The sequence below is a fragment of the Pollicipes pollicipes genome, unplaced genomic scaffold (genome assembly GCF_011947565.3).
Source record: "Pollicipes pollicipes isolate AB1234 unplaced genomic scaffold, Ppol_2.1 Scaffold_4002;HRSCAF=4701_pilon_pilon_pilon, whole genome shotgun sequence".
Classification (NCBI taxonomy): domain Eukaryota; kingdom Metazoa; phylum Arthropoda; class Thecostraca; order Pollicipedomorpha; family Pollicipedidae; genus Pollicipes; species Pollicipes pollicipes.
Genome location: NW_023596420.1, coordinates 42,172,943 through 42,195,759, shown reverse-complemented (window position 1 = coordinate 42,195,759; position 22,817 = coordinate 42,172,943). Strand labels below are relative to the sequence as shown.

Below are 22,817 nucleotides of genomic sequence, written 5' to 3'. Positions count from 1 at the left end.
GACGTTATAAGAAAGCAGTCCTCGGTTGCAGCTTGAAGGTTATTCTGTCTCTCGTGTCCGGGTTGTCACTTTCTAAAATTGGTGGAGGGGGAGGGGGGCTGCGCTGATGAAGCCGGTCTGACTTACCTCATATCCTAATGCCACCCCGGATTTCGGTCACTTTGATTTACGTCCCAACAACCTAGATGAAATTTGTATTCATATTTTTAATTCATAAATATTTTATTACTTTTTCCAGCAAGCCGATGACATTCGATTCCCCTTCCAAACACTTCATCGTCAAATCTCGGAATTCTTGATCCATCATCATAGCGCGAAGCAGCGCATTTGTTTGTATTTTCATGACCGTGGCACTGGTTCAGTCCCACGCCGTGATGGTCAATTATCCTAGCCCATACAATACTGGTTCAGTCCCACGCCGTGATGGTCAATTATCCTAGCCCATGCAACAACCCGCTGGCTGGGACGGTGAGGCGTCTCGTGGCTGTCAACAGTCTGTACAGCAGAGGCATCACGTGCTGCGCCTCATTCATTCAGACGGACCCCGGCGAAGCAGCCATAAACACACCGCGACCCTCTCCCTTGAGTGGAGTCGGCTGTGCACGCGCGCCGAGGGGAGGGGGGGGGGGGTGGAGGGTTGCGAATGACCCGAGGTCAACACCTTCAGAGCTGCGCGTGGACTGAGGATGGGCGGGGAGGGGGGGTAGCCGCCCCCCCCCCCCCAGGCCGCGTCATGGTGCTTAAAACCCGACCGTTGTTTTTTCATTTTTGGTGCCGTTTCGGTATCGGTTAAGTTCAAAGCGAAAATAGGCGATATAATTTCGTTTCTTTTTCAACATGGGAGCTCTCAACTCATACCAGTACCCGATGCGACAACCGATTCCTTTTGTGTAGGGCTCACGGTTTCGTTAGTTGGGGGACGATTTTATTTAGAATGCAGGATATTCGAACAAGTGCTGAACTTTGGCGAATGTTTGAATACCGCTATCAATATTCAAATATTCGAGAACATTGCGGGCATTGGTGAAAGAGTTCAGATATACGCCAAAGTACGCTCAGTTTCATTGGATCTAATGAATGAGTGTTCCAACTTTAACGGTGGTCTTTGAGTGTCTAGCTTAAAGAGTGGTTCAAGTTGAAGAGTGGTCTCTAGCACAAGGAGAGAAGCACGATTCCTGACGGCTGCTTTTCACTCGTAGCTTATGCATGAACAGCAGCGAAGTCGCCATTAGTTCAACGTGATTTCGACCGACCTGCATAATTTACTGCTCGCTCGCGTGGTTTACTGCTCATTTGCACAGTTTACTGCTCAATTTACGTGAAAATGACGAATTCCCAGTGTCGGCTTTCATCAAAGACCGTTCTCCTTGACCAGACACGTTCTCAAGCTGCACCGTAGTTTGCAGCACACATTTACGTGTCAAGGCCGCTGTAAATGCAGCTGAACAGGAATCTGACGATTACTATAAAAAATCGACCGTTCGAACACAACATTGGAATGCAGCCGTTTGAGCATTCCAGCACCGGTATAAGACCGCATGTCCTGCGCTAGTGCTGTGCCTGCGATCCCCCGCAACTTAGCGCGGGACCTTTCGAATCCATCGTAAGACCCTCAACGCCGAATGAGCTTATATTCTGTGTCCGTGCCTGTTTGACAGAGCTGTTGGGCTGGTCACGGAGGCAGACAAAGACCCCCACGAATATCTGGCGGACTTAAGTGAGGCGGGCACAAGCCGGTTAGCAACCCGCTGCCAGTTATGTAAAGCGCACAATTACGTAAGCTCATGAATGGGTCGCTCCTCCCCCCCCCCCCCCCTCTCTCTCTCCCGCCTGGGGCACGCACGCCGCGCGGTGCTTAGCTCTCTTCGCTCGGAGCCAGCGGACTGAGAACTCCGTGCCCGCACGCGCACTCATTCACCCTCGCTGCCGTCGGGTCAGGGATGGCGGGTGTGGTGCAGACCGGCGCGAAATGTGGTTCGACTGCCGCTCTGCTCATGACGACCGGCGGGGCTGCGAGCCAGCCAGACCGGTCTTACCTGGTCTGCTCTCATCAGAAGTGGATCGTCGCTCAGCCTGCCCTGGCCCGTCTGCAGCGCGCGGCTCTTCCAAAGCAACGTCCATGCCGCGCCATCTCCGAATGTTCGCGTTTTCTCCAGTAGATACTACCTATGAGCGTCACGTTAGAAATGTGTGTTTACGACGATTACCTGTATATAATCATGCTGAACGGGCTGGAGGGTTTCCCTGCAAGGTTGCAATGCGGCTCTTTTGAATTTCAATTCAGACATTGTGTAACAACTGTGCTGGAAGGTCCCCAGTGGTTAGGGCCACTAAATTTGCAATGGAAAACGACTGCGTACAAGGCCATGTATTTCTGTGGAACAATTCACCGACAGCAACTCGTGGCAGAAGCCTACAGGCCGGCTGATCCTTGGCTCCACCCCAATTTGAACAGAGGAAACAACAACCCCCTCCCCCTCCCCCCTCCCCCAGCTGCCAGGAAGTTTTGCGACACGTCCACGTGTGAAGGAGATGATAAAAGTTGATGTGACAAAGCCGAGGGGACGGGCATCGTTCCATGGCTTGAGGTTTTGATTGGATTAGTTTCTACAGAAGTCGGTGTGGGCGTCGCCATGCCTGCCGCATCGCATTTTCCACCCATGAGGTCCTGAATGGTGCTACATGATACAAAAAACATCTCAAAAGCCTCCATATACCCTCCCCCCCCCCAAGTTTTGGACGCACGAGGTCGGTCTTCCCAGCTGACGTCACGAGAGATCGATTAGAGTGCCGGCACCAGCCCGGGACGACGATATGTGACATCCTGGGCCCGGCTCCAACACAATCACCCCATACTTGGCCCGACGAGGGTCATGGGCGGGCGATCCACCGCCAGCGGAGCAGAGGGCTGAGCAGGCAGGCCAGCGCTGGCCCTTCAAATGTGCATCGCTGTTCCGAAAATGCGCTCTGCTGACCTGAAGTATGTGTGTCTGGATTTGGATCTGCAGGCCATGTTTGGATACAGATACAGTCAACGACTGGTGGATGTTTATCAGGAGCTCTGTCGCAACGGAAAACGATCCGAAAATAACATAAGCTCGTAATTTTGAAATGTGTATGGCAGTGCCTGACCACAACACTATGCTTTTATGACGTTAATATGTTCCAGCAGGTCTCATCCTAAACTCATTACTTAAGCAGTATTGTTTATGATCACCATCCCTCATTCCTTTAACAAGGACCGTCTGTCATTTCAGTGCATCTACTCGGTGGGTCGACGCTACCTGAATGAGACCATGCTGACAGGTAAAGCAACTGCGGCGCGAAAATCGTTGGGAATTTCCCGGCAAGTTGAACCGGGTATTGAACCGTTGAAAATGTTCGGCGTGCCTGCGGGTAATAAGGACAATGGTCCTGTGACAGCTGCCGTCCCAACTGGGAATGAATTTCAAATCACTGTATGCAGAATAAAAAACGGTAATCTCAAATGGTCATGAATCATAAATCAAACTGCAATCTCAAATCATGAATCGAAATATGTTCCAGCAGGATCAAGTTTCCGTCCATATGACTTTGATCGCTGTCAGTTTTATGTTGAACGTCGTGATACGAACGTTCTCTTGCAGTCATAAGAGGCAAATGCGTTTTGTTAAAGAGAATATTTAGGGAAGTAAGTTAAACACAGCTGTTCAGGCATATCAGGCAAACGAAGATGCCTTGATTCTTACCATAAGGTCAGTACCGTATGTCCAAGTGCTTAGTCCTTCTTTTGGCATGCAGTTTCACCGGTTTTGAGATTTGTTTGTTTAATTGTGCATTCATTATTTCAATGAGCATCTTGACAGCACTACAGCACATTGGCTCAGATTCAATTAATAAAGTTATTGATGTTGAGCGAATGCACAAAAGCGTGTTGTGGCCATACACCTCCCACTTAGACCACTAGAGACCACTTCTTTATAAAGAGAAGTTGGGCTACAGGACCTACTAACGAGCGGAGGAATGCGGAGGACGAGTCGGCTGCGGCGAATCTGGCAAATACCTGTTGTGTTTAGAATTTCGTCAATGCGATTGACGTGAATCGACAAAAATTGGATAACTACGCCGTATGCTGATTCTCCGGGCATGTTGCGATCCTTGTGATACAATTTGCATGCTCATTTACTTTTTATTATTTTCTCGTCGTATTTATTCAGGCCGACACAAACTTCCTATGGCCATCTTCTGACAGCCTAAAAGTGGGATTGACGACACTGTATTGATGGAGGCAACGTCCCCGAGCCCTGCCCCGGGCTGCAACCAGCAAATAAATAAACTCCTCACAAGGCCACCGCCACTGCCCGTCTGGTCACAACCTCGCCAGCGGCGCGGCAGGCTCGCCGCCTGTGTCGAGCCTGCTCTGCCAGCCGGCGGCTGTCCCGTCCCGTCTGTTGCCGGGGCGCTTCCGGCGGTCCGTTACGTAACCGGGCCGTGCGGGCGGCGCGACCCGCACCCCCGGCGACGGGCCGACCGGCCGGCCTGATCAGAGGCGCCGCGACGCTCGGCGAACCCTTCGGCCGACGCTTGGGGGGGGGGGGGGGGAGGGGAGGATCAGTTGGCTGTCGTACAGTCGCTTTGTTTGGAATGGTGGCCGTGTCCGTGACGGTGGCATATGTCCGGAGTGTTGCTGTGTGGCGGCCATGTGGTTCTGAGAACGCCAGATATACTTAAAAGCTCCAGTGTGCCAGGGATGTGCCAGAAGGCGCGCAGAACCAACCAAACGGAGGCGCTTCTCCGAAGAAAACCATCAGGCTGCGCGCGTGCATCGCGCTTGAGATGAAACTTCCTAGCACGCTGCCAGGCCCTTCTGTTGCCTGGCAATGGATGGGATTTCCACGAAGCCGAATTGTTTTGCTAATTCATACTCGTGGCAGAACTGGAGCCTGGGTGGCATTCGAGCCCCTCCCCTCCTGTGTTTGAACGTCGGCCGGTCTTCTGCTCGCGATGGGCATGGACGCGGCTCCCTGGCCTGACCTATTTCTTTCTGAGTCGCAGCTGGTTTGTCCGCTAACGTTCATGCTTCTAGTCTTTTCAATGTCGACTCATTGGCGTGCTGTCAATCTATTTAGCGAGTGAAGCAAGCTTTCATCGCGTCGAAGCATGCCACACTCCAGGTGCTCAGCGCAACAGCATTGTGTTGCCGGCGCCGCACCGAAAACAACCAAAACGCATCGTGTAGGCCGACAGATGTTGGGGTAGGTCGAACGACCCTGGGGCTAAAGGCAAGTGGCACCGAGTGATCCAAGGTTTCCTTGTACCAGGATATTCTTCAGATGGCTTTCTTTTGAATACGGCTGGCACGCTTCCTGTCATCTCTCCTTTTGCCCTAATGGTTTTCGTTGTATGTGACGTTTTTCCACAATAGCTTGATGTATGTTTGCAGGTTATGCAACCATGTTATGATGTGTTCCAGAGGCCGAGAATCATCCAAACGTTCACCTGCATTTCCATCACAAGCTCATCCATTCAGACCTGAAGAAGGGCAAGATGGTCTTCGAAAAGTAAGTGGCATGCTATTTGACGTGCTCATCAAGCGCTGCACGGTTATATAGCTTGAGTGGTCCTCCCGTCGGTGGATCCCACTTGTCACATTTACCTTAATGGAAATTTTGGGATCCCCTTTTGTACTTCATTGTTACTTCAGATGTGTACGATTTGAACAGTAATATCAGTTTTTTTCTCGAAATCGTTCTGGATAGCTCAGAATTTCGATTTTAAGTACCCAACCCTGCAGGAAAAATCTCATTTGACTCCCCGTTCACCAGTTTGAAAATAAGACGTTTGATTTGTCTTCCTTTGTGGAACGTTTGTGTCCTGTAGTATTTGCAATACACTAATGCGTTACAATGTTTGTGAACTAAGTGTTACGAAAGCTTGAAACACTGTGAAGACAAAAAGATAGGCGAACGTGAAGGTTTCATCTCATGAATTCAACGAAACTTTATACTATGGCTTTAATTTCTCCCCCAATGGCGCTGACCACATTGGCCTTTTTGGAGGCGTGCTTTGGCTTTGGACATGGGGGCATCACATGAACCATGTGACGCACCGGCTCAAACTTTAACCAGTATGCTTCTCGGTAGCAGGCCCTTGCCCGCTGGGCCAATCACAAATGTTCTTTTGTTCGCTCCATTAGAGGTGCGCACGGTGGTTGTCATGACGATGGCGGTCGCGACTGCAGGGAGGAAGCGTAGTGCGTTAAAAAGCGTTGCCAGTGTGATTTGGACTAAAAACAATTCTTATTATGTCTTGATAGTGCTGCAGTGGTAACACCCAGTGCTTTTACTACACGTAACCAGACCTGAGGTTCCTCCAGAGTATGTTTTTGGAGTATGACCCAAATGTGGGACACTCCCTGCAAAATCCAGTGTTGATGCACGCGACGAACAAAATACGATACACCATAACATGTTGATTACTTCTTAGAAAGGTGACTGCATTGCATCCACCTCATTGGCACAAATTATTGCCTAGTGATAAACATGGTGGTGTCTGCGGGGCGTTTTCTGGTAGCCACTGACTTTGCTGCTTTTACTTGATTTTACTTACCTTCAATCCCAGACCATAGCTAATCACGACAATTAGGGTTAGCTTGAATAATAGCCTTCATTCATAGGTATGTTTTGCTCAGAAGGCTGGTCAGAACAGCAGCATAGAAAATACGTTGCTGTGGTGGGGGGAGGGAGGGGGCTGGCGGGCAGGGCAGGCAGTGAAGGGCTTGCAGTGAACATTTATGTTGCACTTGGTTGCCATTTTTGAAAGCATTTGACAGAACAGCCATTTTAACAATAATGTTGACGCACGGCCAAACCTGACACTTCACACTTTCAGCCCAACTGTCATGTGATATGACAAGAAGGCAAGCGGTTTCACGTGGTTTATTGTATTCGGGCATCGTGTCTGTCAAACCACAAATGAACTGCGACTGCACATTCGCACATGCCACTTACGCCATCCGGACACTGCCCGTGGTCTCTAGAACTCCGATCGCCTTCTTTCCATTTGTGGTCTGGTCTCGAATCCTTCGCTCTTCAAGTAAAAACTGTCAAACGCACTAGTAAGGCGAGTGGGACAAGGAGCTCTCTGGAGCCTCCTGAGGAGCTCTCTGGAGCCTCCTGAGGAGCTCTCGGTATTGAGGCCTACGTATCAACTTGGTCTTTCGACAACTTTAGCCATACGACTTACCGCTAATTCTGCTGCGCCGTACTTCACGACTTTCACCTGCTGTCTCGGTCTTGCATGTTATCAATCGAGCGTGCATGCGTTTGGCTGCATTTTCTTGCGTTTGGTTGTTGATTGTCAGTTGCGTTGCAGTGGCATTTGCACATCTGAACCGAGCGAGTTGTGTCACTTACGCAGCGATAGACGGACTTACGGGCGCGGCATTTAGTCGTCTAGCAGCGGCAGGCGGCGTTCATGGGCATCACGCTCGGGCATCGTACCGAGGCGCCGGGCACACTCGTGCGTGCTGCCAACTAATGTTTCTGCCACGGGCGACCGTCACCGTTAAGATTTTTGGACGAATGTAGCTCCGCTACGAAAAGCTGTGCACCCGCTCTCTTCCAGCCCAAGCTGGGCCTTCCGTGCTCGTTACGACTCCCGCCATCCACAATGACGCTGGCGCACGCGATGTCGACCCGTAATTTGATGTTACGTCATCGGTATTTTTGTGCCGGCAGCGCAGCAGCTTACCTAGACTGCTGAATGCCCTTGCGGCCTTGGTTGATCGATGCAATAGATGGACCTTACATAATTGGTGACTTGTATGCAACTGTGTATTGGACAGCGTGGTGGCATTCTAAAAATCGACGGAAAATTTTCGGGAAGAATCAACGGAAAAATCAAAGGACAAGAATGCGTCGCATAATCACAGTGCCTGTAAGACCGCAACCGTTGCCTATTTTGTACAATCTTGAAAGAATGCACATGGTGGATTGGGCCTCCATGGCAGATGCGCTCGCCTCATGACCACGGTAGCCATGCATTTGGAGACGGGACACACTGCCATGTAAGGGCTGCCGGTGTCGATCCATGCTGCAGCCACTGAGAAGCCGACACTGAGTCTTAATTTGACCCTATAAGATCCAGACGACATACGCTGGTCAGACACCGAAAGGCCCTCCGACGGTGACCTGCGTGCATGACGTAGTTCGGATCGTTCATACCTGTCGCGACATTGAGGTGCCGTGTTGTGGTGCGTAAAGATGTCGTGTGGAATGGACGAGTGATTTGGCCTGGCGTGGCCTGCACGGACCCCGTATACGTTGGTGACCTGTGACCTGTGGTGACCCCTGATGATGAGGCAGTAAAGGTCTGGTGGTACAGACAGGGCCTGTCCCAACCCTGTGGCGACCTCCTGGCATCTCTGGCGACCTTTCGTTTTCTCTGATGCTTTGTGCCGACTTTTTGTGACCCCGCAATAACACTTATGAGGTGCAGGCCTATGGCGACCTTGGGTGACCTCGGGTGACTTGAGCTGGCCATCGACCCGCCGATAACGAGCAGTAACGGCCAGGTTGAGCAGACTTGTGCTGCCGTCTGATGACCTTTTTGACCTGTGTCGACCTCTAATGATCCGCCTTGGACGGGCAGCAACGGCGAGGAGGTGCAGGCGGAGGCTGACCTGGTGCTCGGCTGCGACGGCGCTTACTCGGCCGTCCGGCGCCAGATGATGAAGATGCCCCGCTTCAACTACAGTCAGACCTACATCCCGCACGGCTACATGGAGCTCTGTATCCCGCCCACACAGCACGGCCAGGTAACGCAACCTACACAGCACGATCAGGTAGCGCGGCCCACACAGCACGGCCACGTAAACACAGCACGGCCAGGTAACACAGCCCACGCTGCACGGTCAGGTAACGCAACCTACACAGCACTGTCACTTTTCGTCAGCTCTTTTCCATATTGCCTTCAGAACGTGTCTGTTTTACCTAGCTTGAGGCTGTTGTACCAATGGGTGCCCCGCTTCTCACGTATCAGCTGTCCAGGCCGTTCTTCAAGCAGAACCGTCTCCGTATTGCAGTTCGCCATGGAGCCCAACTACCTGCACATCTGGCCCCGAGGTCAGTTCATGATGATCGCGCTGCCAAATCAGGATAAGTCGTGGACGGTCACGCTCTTCATGCCCTTCGACGTGTTCGACTCGCTCACCAACCCGGACTGTCTGCTCGACTTCTTCCGCGTCCACTACCGCGACGCCATCCCGCTGATCGGCGAGGAGAAACTGATCAAGGACTTCTTCTCCAACCGCGCCTCGTCACTCGTCTCCATCAAGGTGAGGAGGGCTGAGGGCGGAGGCCTGGGGACTGGAGACTGAGAACTGAGGACTAAGGGCTGAGGAATGATGTTTGAGGGCTGAGAACTGCTTTGGGATGAAGGCTTAGAGCTGGGGCTAAGGGCTGAGGACTGAGGACTGAGGACTGACGGTTGGAGACGGAAGGCTGGGGGCTGAGGGCTGAGGACTGACGCCTGGGGACGGAAGGCTGAGGGCTGAGGACTGAGGACTAAGGGCTAAGGGCTGTGGACTGGGGGCTGGGGACGGAGGGCTGGGGCCTGAGGGTTGGGGACAGAGGGCTTGGGGCTGGAGACTGGGGGAGGAGTTAGAGGTGCTCTGTGGCTGGGACCGGGCGTCAAGAATGGGAGATAATCACGTTCGGTCAGTCAATACGTTGTCTGTACTCGCCCGGTCATTGGAAGAACGTCAATATTTTATTTTATTACGCATTGATTGGCGTGGGCATCAGGACCATGATTTACAACATGAAGCATAGGGTAAAATCGGAACACGCAGTCAGCCTCAAATCGCCCTGTCAGAAGGCCGGGGACTGGCATCGCGCCACTGCGCTACGGTCTTGTGCTAAGTGAAACCCTGTGACTTCCGGTCTCGTTTGTTCCTAGGGGCGCCTCTGGGTACACGACCAGACTTTCCGGGTAGTGTTCGCGGTAAACCCTCCCTCCAGTGACGTCACGCGGCGAGCTGTCTGCACACGTCTCGGCTTCCGATCCACCCAGCTGTCTGCGCTGCTGCTGACATCGTGATGCGGCGCGCTGCGCCGGCGGGCGGTGCCCCTGCCAGCCTCCCGAAGCGGCGTGTTTGTTTTTCAGTGCTCGCCGTACCACTCCAGCAAGGGGCTGATCATGGGCGACGCGGCCCATGCCATGGTGCCGTTCTACGGACAGGGAATGAACGCGGTGAGTGATCATGGGCGACGCGGCCCATGCCATGGTGCCGTTCTACGGACAGGGTATGAACGCGGTGAGTGATCATGGGCGACGCGGCCCATGCCATGGTGCCGTTCTACGGACAGGGTATGAACGCGGTGAGTGCCGCCACGGCCGCCTCGAGCAGGGGCGCGCATCAGCCGCGATCGCGACCGCCCGTCAGCAGTAACGCCGTTGATCTGAGCAGCCCCTCAGCGCCCGGCGCGGCGCAATGGCTGATGGTGCGCGGCGCAATAGCTGATGGTGCGCGGCGCAATGGCTGTGTGGTGGCCATGTATGCGAAAGTGCCACGAACTGCCGTCGTGGACACAGGGAGGAGATCTCAGGTAGGCGGCATGGGTTTTTGAAATAGATTAACTCGCAAGTGTACTGATCTCGAGCAACGTTGTAATCGTATCGTGCCGTGTATTGTTTGGCAACTGAAACGCTCCCATGGTATGGATGCACGCAGACTACAGGTCTTGAGTGTGACTAGCATTAGAAGGCGTGAAGACTTCGTTGTCTGACGAGCGTTTCAAAACCGGGGCTCGGATTACGCCTGGACTCGAAAAGAAGTGGGCCTATGGTTCTCCAGCATTGCTATTTTGATGAGAGGCGACTGAGTGAAGTTCGAACAGGTTGCAGGGATTGCATCAGGGAGTCTAACTCGTACGCCTGGTGTATGATCATATTTACGCCTTACACAGGTGACACCCAGTTCAAAATTTTACATTTTCCGCAAGTGTTCATGTTTTTTTTTCTCTGAGAACCGTAGTCAAACTCTGCCGGGCAGTCTCGTCAAAAGCAAGAGGAAGTCGCACGCGCAAAATTACCGCACTATACACAGCTAGGCAAGAATGCGGGGATCTGACGACGCGCGTGGGCCAAGCCGATGAAGATGGGGCTACCGTGTCGTAGTGCCAGGTCCAGCTGGCCCCCTGCACGCCGGCCCCACTCCGTTCGTCACCCGCTGAGTCGCCCGGTCCCTCTTCTGACAACGTCAACCCGCTCGGTCCAGCCCGTCACAAATGTCCTGCTTTCTCCCGTTCAATTGTAAAGCTCCCAGAAATCACAGCGATCTATCCGGAGCTCCCAGAAATCACAGCGACCTATCCGGGCAAACAGTGCTCGTGACAATCCCGTCTTTTAGGCCCTCTGCCTTTCCGTCGGACACCATCCCGTGCTGCCGCACTGGACAGCGTTCGGTCCGGTCCCACCCGGTTAGACTTGGCTGTCCACGCCAGGTCCTGCTCCGCGTGTTTTGCTTTCGTCCAAGACCGCCAGCCACCCCCGGCCCGGACCCTGTGTTTTGCTTCGTCCAAGACTCCCAGCCTCCGCCCGGCCCGGGTCAGCGTTCACGGTGCCTGGGACGTTCCAGGGCTTCGAGGACTGTCTGCTGCTGGACGAGCTCATGACGAAACACCACATGGACCTGGACCGCGTGCTGCCAGAGTACACCGAGCTCAGGAACCCGGACGCAGAGGCCATCTGCGACCTGGCTATGTACAACTATGTGGAGGTACGCCGGGCGGTGGTGAGCGGGGTACGGGGTAGTGGTGACGTTAAACGAGCGACGGATGGAGGTACGCCGGGCGGTGGTGAGCGGGGTACGGGGTAGTGGTGACGTTAAACGAGCGACGGATGGAGGTACGCCGGGCGGTGGTCAGCGGGGTAAGGGTGGTGGTGACGTCAAACGAGCGACCGACAGAGGTACGCCGGGCGGTGGTCAGCGGGGTAAGGGTGGTGGTGACGTCAAACGAGCGACGGACAGGGGCAGTGTCCACTGCTATGGTTACAGCCAATCTGCTTATAATCAAAAGCGTTCAAGAGGCCGCAGTGTAGTCACAATTGGGCAATCGAAAAGCCAGATGCGCACAAGTTAGCGCTCTGGCTTACGCTTAGTTTAAATGTGGAATGGTGTGGTTTTGGTTGTGACAGGAGGATACGGGAGCCTCACGTCCTTTTTCGCTATGGGTAGGAAGCGTCTGTCCCCGCTTTCTTCGCAGAGGTAAAAAAGTTATGATGGTTACGGCGCTGTGAATGTCAGTTCGTTAAGAGATCAAGGATATGTTCAGGGAGCTGCAGTCAAAATGGTCATGACAAGGGACCGGTACATTTTGGCTTCCAGAGTGTGTTAAACCACGAATCGAACTATAATTCAACATGCATAGAAAGCGCGTCAGTGAGAACGAGGGTTAAGTATATCATTCAATGACTGAATCTTTCGGACGTCTGCAATATCGGTATAAAACTGCGTCTGACAGCCGGTGGCGGGGCAGGGTGGCCATATCTTGACATCGCCTCTGCCAATACGACCCTTCCGGCCACCGGTGAGGTCTCGTGGTTGCGTCCGTACCCGGCACTAAATAGCCGGAGGATATGAACAGGCCAGGCCATTATGCCAACGCTCTCGGGTGGTCACGACTGGGACGGCGGTTGGAACTGCTTCAGGCATGCGTGTTTGTACCCAGCAGGCATATATTAATGTTCAATGACGACAGCCGTCCATGAATTACCAGTTTCCATGAATAGTTCATGGCTAGAGTTTCACATGCGGCCGTTGAAATAATGATCAGGACCGATGTCGTTGCTTTGGTCGATTGTAGAAAATGGGCAAACAACCAGGGCCCTGCAAAAATTATGCCGTCCCCAGTATGGTGCGATCAAAGGTTTAGCAAAGATATACTAAACCTTTTATCAATATGAAATCGCAGGTAGTCAGACGGTCAGTCTTGCCACCGTGGTCTAGAAGACCGTTGACCGAAGTGAGCGAAATAGTTCATCAGCCTGGTGCCTCTTTTTTGGATGATGTGTGGAAAAAGCCTGCTCGGATGTAAATGCTCGGCAGTCCTGAAGGTTTGACCATTAAAATGTCAATGGATTTTAGCGGACCAAGCTCACGTGCCGCACGTAGCAGTAATGTGAATGACGTGCGAAGACATTTGATATAAAACACGGCCTGGTGTCCGCTAATATAAAAAACATGGACGTAATTATAAGGCAAACCCGGCATTGTCCGGGCTCCCCAGGGGCACATCACTGACCGGAGGGGGCAGATTTGACCCCCTCGCTTATCTCAAGATCGGCTGGGCCAAATCAAAAATTCAGATCGCGATCGATAGCGGCGTTGCTTGCGGTCTCGAATTCTTAAAATTTTACTTTTGGAATATCTAACCGTTGTCACAATGTGTTTCATTAAGAAGTGTATCTCATGGCGTGAAATCACTGCGCCCTGATCAAGGATGCCACATAGAAAGGTATCGAATGTTACGCGCGCCGCACCAGGCCTGGAGTTAAGGTCTTGTTCCTTGCAAATGAAGGCTGAAACCTTGATCTATTTATGTATATACATATACACACACACACACACACACACACACACACACACACACACACACACACACACACACACACACACACACACACACACACACACACACACACACACACACACACACACACACACACACACACACACACACACACACACACACACCACACACACACACACACACACACACACACACACACACACACACACACACACACACACACACACACACACACACACACACACACACACACACACACACACACACACACACACACACACCACACACACCACACACACACACACACACACACACACACACACACACACACACACACACACACCACACACACACACACACACACACACACACATATATATATATATATATATAAAGATCAACAACATATATTTACATATCGATTTATGTATATTATTTGAAACATCTGAACACGAAGTGAGAGAGCTTAGCCGCAATTATGGATGTCAGACACGTGAGCAACAGCTGTTACCTGTTCTTAAAGTGTCTAAGGGCACGGTCAAATGGATGACCTCGCTGATGAATAAGGGGTTGGGTCGATATTCGCGCTGTTTTGGGCAAGCTGGACCTGCCGATTATGGATTAGCACAAGACGTAAACCTAATTAGTTTATAAGTACTAAAAAAATCGTGGCGGTATCTCAAGACGTTTTTGAATTATTGCGAATATTGGACAGGGGATAGACTTGACACCACCCCAGTCAATGCTGGGTTAACTTACAACTTAAGATAACCTCACACAAAATAGCAAGCACGTCAAGTATCAGCACCAAACGTTTCTGTGCAACTTCAAGCTTTGGTTAAGACCGTCAGAATTGCATCAACAGGCCAAAATTAACAGACCATAAAATTATCAATGTTGGTACCTTACAGCACGTCTGTTGACAATGACAACACAAGACATTTTCGAGATAACTCCCTGCAATTTACATCTATGCCCTTTTTAAAACTTCAAGTTCTTTGGTTTCTTAGCTAAGCGCACCCAACCTTGTGTAGAATATTTCGTGCCGCCTAATTTTAAGTTACCTAGAGATGCATGACGCCATGAAACGTCAGAAGCATTATCCCTCCTCAATTGCCATGCTGTGTTCAAGGTCAATAAAAATGAATGTGTTAATTTAATTAGTTGTAATATAAATATGCAATATTATAACTAACATATTATATAAAACATATAGCATTATGACTAAAATAAAAATGTGACCATTTTTGTTTGGGGTATGTCTGTACAAATCGTGGCATCAACGGAGAGCAGTCAGCTTTCAACCAGCATTAGACGCGGATCGCAAGCTTCGAACAAAACCACGTTTTGTGACACATGTATTTGGGTAGTGCTACTAGTTATAACGAAAATGTGACTGGGAATCAAATAACTTAATGATGCCATCGTAACTAAGACTGCGAATGCGAGTATGCATTGCACGAAAGTGGAAAGTATGCAGGAACATCCCGTAAGAGATCCAAGACACGCGCACATATGGGGTGAACACAGGATCAACAAAGAAAGGGAATGAAGAAACAGAGCCGATAGAGTTTCGTTTCGTACAATAGGCCTATTCTGAGCTTAATAAACGCGATTTAGTCTTTGAATGTCGATGACCTTGCATGAAAACAATGATTTCATACTAAAAGTGTCTAAAACTTTTGCAATCGTGGCGATTCTGGAAAAGTACTTCGTGTATAGGTCTAAAAATCGGTGCTGAAATCGTCACCCCCCGTGTTAGCCACAAGGCCGACCCCGGCGACCTATGGAGATTGAGATTTGTATAATGCGATGCGTGCATGTTCGACACGTGTGGTAGTTTTTCACCGTTCTGACTGAAGCAAATCCACACACAAACATTATTTGATGATTGTATGCTAGTTGTGACCGAGGCGTCGCCTTCAGCCGGCCAAGCGTGCGCAGGTAACTAACTTGAATTGGGTTTTGGATTGAACTGAATTTGGACGTTGGATTTGGATGGACCGAACAGGAACCGTTCAAAAATAATTTAAGCAGCTTAGGACTCAACCATTTACCCTCCCAACCTCTTGACGTGACCCCACGGGGGGCGAGTTTATCCGTCTTTTCGAGATCTCAGAATAAAAACGCAAAATCGGAATGACCGAGGCAGACACTAAGGACCCCGTTATCGACAACGAACTTTGGTATTTTATCTCATCAGAATACAGGACTTCACTGCAGACAGAGAGGCATAAGAAACTATTCGGGTACTCGGTTTGGTCATGGGATCATAGCTGCCGAGATATGAATCGGGGAAAATTCAAAAGTAGGATGGCCGTTACCAGGCTTTCCAGGACAGATCGACCACAGGCTGGTCTTGCCCACGTCCAAACGGCAGACGGTTGGCACGCCGGCGACGCGCGAGTAGAATGCTTGCGCTGTCCATTACAGCACGCTGGCTCGGAACAAGGCGCACGCCTCATCCGCAAGCCCGGAGCGCGAGTAGAATGCTTGCGGTGTCCATTACAGCACGCTGGCTCGGAACAAGGCGCACGCCTCATCCGCAAGCCCGGAGCGCGAGTAGAATGCTTGCGCTGTCCATTACAGCACGCTGGCTCGGAACAAGGCGCACGCCTCATCCGCAAGCCCGGAGCGCGAGTAGAATGCTTGCGGTGTCCACTACAGCACGCTGGTTCGGAACAAGGCGCACGCCTCGTCCCCAAGCCCGGAGCGCGAGTAGAATGCTTGCGGTGTCCACTACAGCACGCTGGTTCGGAACAAGGCGCACGCCTCGTCCCCAAGCCCGGAGCGCGCGTAGAATGCTTGCGGTGTCCACTACAGCACGCTGGTTCGGAACAAGGCGCATGTCTCGTCCCCAAGCCCGGAGCGCGCCGGCGCCGCAGCAGCGTCAACAGTGCGTAGAAGTCCGGATGTCTGAAGTGAGGGTACTGTGCTGCGGAATGTTTGTTTTCAGAATCAGCCATGTGGTGTTTAAGGCCACGCTTTAAAAGATACAGCGGCACACACATAACCGCGCACGGTACGCATACTTGTATCACGTTTGTATATGCATGAGCCTTCGAGCCCATAGCAATTGAGCCCGCATTTGTAACATGCTTGGGGACATATTCATGGCGCCAACGCTGATAGTTAAGCCGGAGTGAAAACGGATTGTCACGCAGATCTCGGCGGCCCCATTATGCGTACCTTGCTCAGGAAACTAAGCGTTTTGATGCGTCCAATACGCCCTCCTTGTACGCGTGTGAAAATGCCCCCCCCCCCCCCCCATCTGAAGAAGCATACATTACATTTAATTAGCATACACTCGCGATGGATACTTGCGCGTGCGATGCCATGGATGGGGCAGGTTTGGGACGCGCTTCCCCAACTTTCTGTAGCTTTCTTATTACGTCAGTGCTGCCACGCAACAAGAGCGAACCTAGAATACCCTGCCCGAACCATCAGCCCTTGGAACCCACATGGTCTCATGCCAACAGCATAATTACGAATGTTTGCATAGTAGCACGTGGCCTGCAGGAAGACTACTGTTGCCTGGAGATCTGTTCTATGTCAGGCCGTGACAAGCAGGCTCCAACTCAGGCGCCGTCTTTGCACTCAGTTGGATCTTCGCGAGCTGTCGGCTACAAACTGCAGTTACCAATTACCCAAACGCGCCATCGTGAGTCCTACGGTGCTGGAGGCGTGGATGCCGACGTATGTTCGTCGTGGAAACCGGGCAAAAAGGAGGCTGTGGACGTCGGCATGCCTGTGTCGTGGAGATCGGACCAGTGACTTCACGAGGTGGTGGCATTGGTGTCAAATGCTCGATGAGATATATATGGGGGCCAACGAGTGCACACAGCCCATGTCGTGACGTGTCCGTGCGCACGTGTGTGCCGCAGATGCGTGACCTCGTCAACTCGCGGACGTTTCTGCTGAGGAAGATGCTGGACAACCTGCTGCACGCCTTCTTCCCCAACAGCTGGATGCCGCTTTACGGCATGGTGTCCTTCAGTCGCGTGCGCTACCACAGGGCCATCGAGCACAAGAGGCGCCAGGACAAGGTGGGTGGAGGCCGACGTGCTAAACCACTCTCAAAGTTCCAGGTTTTGTGGAAAATGACGCGGTTTAGGGCAATTTCCGACTCTCAATTTAAGAATCTTTGCACTCTCAGCCTCCCATTCATGGATATGTGTAATCTTACGCTGACACTGCGCTCCCTCCGGGTTTAGCGGAGACAAATCGGCCTGGATGGCACTTTTTGCTGAGGCCATTGTGACGCACCGTGTTAATACGGGGCGCGGGTCGCAGGAGAGATTAGATCGGCCTTATTTCAGTGCGGGCTGTGGAGAGACTGGTGCATTGTGGCCGAGTGTGTCTTGTGTAGAGGGTTATGCTGTGTCTTGAATCGTGATCGTTCTAAAGAATTGTCTTTTAGTCTTAAGTCTTTAGTATTAAAAAGTATTTTACCGTGATCGTTCTGTCATTTAATCACGTTGGAGAAAAAAATTTCAAGCTGGTTGACAAGTTTGGTTGAGCAAGATTAAGCAAGTTTGGTTGATGTCGGCTGTATGGACGACTATAGCACTTTTGTGGACCCCGTAATAATTGGTTGACGAGTCGCCGCCTCTTTGGCCTCCGCTAGCCAGTTGAGAGAAGGCTGCCTGGCGAGATGACTGTATCACTGCGTCGTGAGTGGCTGCCACCGCGTGACTGGGTGTCACTCGGCATCCGCCCGGACAGTGCCGACTGGGTGTCACCCGCTCCCCGGAGCGACATCACCAGAACTGATCACCTGTCACTGATCACCTGTCAGCGGTGTCCCGGGCGCCTGCGTGCAGCTTAGTGCCCGCCGGGTCTCCCTGTGCTGCCAGATGGCCTCTGGAGTTATTGTCGCTGGAGTTTTTGCCTGCTATTTCTTCAGGCGGAAGTTCGCAGGCTGCAGTGGCACGGACTAATTGGGACCGGGGGACATCTTATCTCACGGATGATATTTCTGACTCACGGTGACGAGATCATTGTGCGGGAAACTTGCCGGTTGTAATTGTCTGCCCAGTTACCATTGTGGTATAACACTGCAACGTTAATTAAGCAGTAAAACGGCGGCAAATGATAAGTCACTCCGACTAACACTAGCCTGTGAGGGGCGGTACGGCCCTGGGAAAGTAGCGGGTACCTGCTGGAGTATCACAGCAATTAAGAGCACCCTGACGCCAGCCCGTATGCGCCTTTCAGTCTAGCCGTGGCCTTGTCACCGACGAAAATGCCCGCAAGCGCCGTATATTATATATATATATATATATATATATATATATATATATATATATATATATATATATACGCTGGAGCCGAGGTCAGCTTTGTACGATGTGTGTAGGAACGCAAACTATCGTCTGCGTGTCAGTTCTTCCCCTTTATGTGATAAGTGAGCTTGTTAGGGCTAAGGGTAAAAACGGCGCATTTCAGACTTGCGCTGTTGGAAGTGGAGCCATTCCTGTTTCAGCTCTCAGCATTGCACGAAAGTGTAAGTTCACCGACCCAGCTGATCGTAACGTTGCCCATGAGCATGCATCGTTGCGATCGCTTCTACCTGGTTTGTGCATATTTTAGTGGTGCCCAAATGACGGCATTTTGCGATATTCACGCAGCTCCCACCTGAAGCTACTCTGATGGTTATGTTCATTAAGGATCTTCTCCGGACAACTCGATAGAAGCAGTCTTTAAGGGAGACCTTAATGATATACTTCTCATTGCATTTGAAATTTGGCTCATTGAAACATAGAACACATTCCAGCCTGGCATTGCGTTGCTCAAATGAACGACCCATTGCTTCATCACTTGATCGTGAGACAATCACGGCGATAGATACCGAGCGGTTGCCCTCGTCGCTCCAAGCACTACAAGGCACCCACGCCTCTGGATATGCGTGTTTGTATTCCACATACGGTCTTCGCCGCGGCTGTTTTTCATCGCTGAGGTCGAGCGACCATAGAGCCTGAACCCCAAGACTGGGTCTCGCTGTGTATTTATCCCGCTTCGCATCTGCACTTAGACACTGACTGCACTGAGCACTCTAGACTGCGCGGTTAAGGGGGTGTTGAACTGCTGGCCAAAGAGCCACCGGGGGGGGGGGGGGGAGGTCTACAGCTCTCCATCTGCACGGCACATCGCTCCATGGATGTCGATTTCTCAAAATGACTGAGGGAGCCAGAGACGTGGAAGTCGTCTCCATAAGGGCGTAGATATAAAAAACTTCGCGGAGTCGGTTCTTTTATGTCCTGACTATACATTATATCATCTGCCACTATAAAATGACGCCACATTATATAATCCACCACTAAATACATACATACATATATATATATATATATATATATATATATATATATAGTGGCGGATTTAGAGCGGGCACGGGTCATGGCTCACCTTGGGTCACAAAGGGGCCCAAAGCTGATCGAACAGATGCAGATTTTTAACACAAAACGCACCAAGATTTGGCGTCTTTGGGCTTCTAGGCGACCAAGAGCAGTCGCAAGCGAAAGTGAAGGACCCGCGAGTAAGACAAAAATAATTCTTCACCATATGATCTATACCTATATAACCTATATGACCACTGCAAGGTCATTCCGATCGTCAAGGAGGCTTCCATATTGCATTTGATTTATTTGCATTTGGCCCTGCGCTGTTGCTGGACCCTTCCTACTAGCGTGTCGGGGCGCCCTGGTCAGCCAGTGGCTTTCCGCAATTCAACTGACTGTAGCTAGACAATATTTGGCATGGCTACGGCGCGCCGTTCGAAAACCATTCTGGAAAAACCTTCGGGGGCTCAAATTGACCCCTACCCGAGCGCGTGTTAAGGCCAGTGAGCATATCGGTTCGGTCCAGACCCGAGACGTCGCAGGTACGGAGAAAAGTGAGAACCGTTAATCAGCGACCGTATCACAACCATAAATGGCACGCAGTAAACCCCGTACACTATCTCATGACATACTGGGGCAGTACCAGTGCAGGAGAAAGAGCTCTTACAGGGTTTAATCCATTCATACAAATCCCTCGCACCGCTTTGCTATCAGTTGTGCACTCTGTTTGATGTTGCAAACTGCGTTACCTTACGTTCAGAATAAGTATGTCGTTTTATATCACAGCTATGGCCTATGGCTATAAGTGCAATGTCTGACGTAAAATTTCATAGTTTTCCACAATACCCAAAGTTCAGGCCTCTAGCATTAACAATCCGTTACAAAGTTTGGCCGCCGACCCGGAATTTGACGATCGGATGGTGAAGTCCGCGCTGCCCCACTCTGCCGCTGGTGCTCACCCTAGAGATGCATGCAATCAAAGGTTCGAACCAAATTCAAAATAACAGTCGTGGCCGCCCCCATCATAACGCATTACAATCGGTACATAACGTGACAACTGAGGAAGCAGTCCTCATACCACAAACGTGAAGGACGGTATATTTGTCGTTTGAACCCTGTTCATGTGAACGTAGTTGTTCTAACATATCTGTTCTCCCTGCGAGAACATGTTCTAGAAACACTGAGTGAGGTCTCCCGATTGTGCAGCAAGTTCTCGGTTTAACAATACAAGAATATCAGGTCCGTAACGAAACGGCAGAAAGTTGGAACAAAAAGGCCGTGTGAAACTATCGTACAAAAGTTAGCAATGTCTTGCCGGGGCAAAACAAGATGAAAAGCAATCGCGATCATCAGTAATCTCACATTTGCCAGATCGTGACTCTTACAGAACATGTTTCTTTGAGGACAAAAGTGTGGATCCTGTCAACACCACCTCAGAGCGCCACATCTGTACCGCTATCTGATATCCTTCTGAGCTGCACTGAGGCGATTTCACGGGGTCACGAGGAGTCGCTCCAGCAGGCTGGTGCGATACCGCACACGCCATGTTTGCCGTGTCACCCGATCGTGTTTTCTGGATAAGTGTCTGATCTTTTCCCTGGCATGCATGTGAGCTTAAGACTGCCGACGAGTGGCTTTCCATTCGCCCCTGACATTTACTGTCGCTCGTGATCACAAGAACCACTGTCCCGCCCCTGAACTTTACTGTCGACCCTGATCACAAGCCCGCGGTCCCGCCCCCGAACTTGACTGTCGCCTTTGATTACAACAACCACGTCTACATGGACAAGCCGGCTTACTGTTAAAAGCTCCGGGCCGCCTTCAGACTTTTGGGGGTCTGCAGCGGGTTCAAGTGTTGTGCACCTTGGACTGTCAGGGGGCCAGGTTGATCATCTTTTGCTGTCATGGTTTGACGGATGTGGAATATTTGATGATATCCACTGATATCCACTATTGCTTGATCTGTCTTGCCATTGAAATTGCGGTTGTCGACGTCCTGCAGCGTCAGTGTAACGCCTGGCACCGCCTTGGGGCCAGCCACGATTCTTACGACTAGTAATAAACCCAGTTACTTTTGAAATCATATTGCCTAGGATGTGATGTGAGTCATGGCTGAAAAATATCTGAAAAGCACTGATCTGAGGGTCATTGAAAGAGCACTGTGTCACCTGTGATCTGTGACATCCGCCCTGATATAATATTTTTACAGTGTATGTCTGGAAAACAACTAAAACTCTATCCTGAACTCCTAAAAGCTATCCTGATTAAAGCTATTGTTTGGCGTCATTTTGTGACTCAACTTGCTCATACAGCAAAACGTCGATGTTTCCTCATGCGCTCTACACAAGCTCACGCTGCAAACGTTGGCAAACACCGACCAAGTGTAAGCTGTGGGTGTCGTCTAACTGAAATGGTATTTGTAACTTGTTACCATTTTTGCAAGCTTACCACCAAATAGGTCGCAGAAGCTTCTTTCTTTGTCACCGATCATATCCAGTAAATCGGTAGCTTTTTCAACTCCGCTGCTCGGGCTGGTGGCGAATACAGAAGGGAGGAGGCATAGGGACAGCCCCCCCCCCCGCCCCTCTGACCCGGGGGACACATCGGTTCCGAAGGGACCCATAACCGGCCAAACTGACACATTCATTCAACACAACCAGAACAGAATCAGACGTCTCTGGGCCCGTATATGGCGAAGAACATTTGCAAGCGAAAATAAAGAGCCATTGAGCAGATAAAGGTAATTCTTCGCCAATTGATAACGTGTTGATTGGGGCAAATTTGGGGTCCCATTACGCTATCCAGAGGCCTTGCACTTTTACCCGGACCTTATATATGTCCAATTGTCGGGCCAATCTGATCGCTAAGGAGCCCTCGACGTTGCCCTTGACCTCTTTGCATT

At 51.0% G+C, this 22,817-nt stretch overlaps 1 protein-coding gene across 2 annotated transcripts in view; it reads left to right on the top strand.

Annotated features, from left to right (window-relative positions):
* The window catches only part of cn (Kynurenine 3-monooxygenase cn), a 122,721-nt gene that overhangs the window by 92,882 nt on the left and 7,022 nt on the right, over positions 1–22,817 (top strand). For both annotated transcript variants that reach the window (XM_037217037.1, XM_037217038.1), the window contains 7 exons: positions 3,258–3,306; positions 5,453–5,540; positions 8,632–8,797; positions 9,065–9,316; positions 10,147–10,233; positions 11,621–11,761; positions 17,459–17,620. In XM_037217037.1, the coding sequence (XP_037072932.1) occupies positions 3,258–3,306; positions 5,453–5,540; positions 8,632–8,797; positions 9,065–9,316; positions 10,147–10,233; positions 11,621–11,761; positions 17,459–17,620 (945 nt within the window). The remainder of the gene's footprint in view (positions 1–3,257; positions 3,307–5,452; positions 5,541–8,631; positions 8,798–9,064; positions 9,317–10,146; positions 10,234–11,620; positions 11,762–17,458; positions 17,621–22,817) is intronic.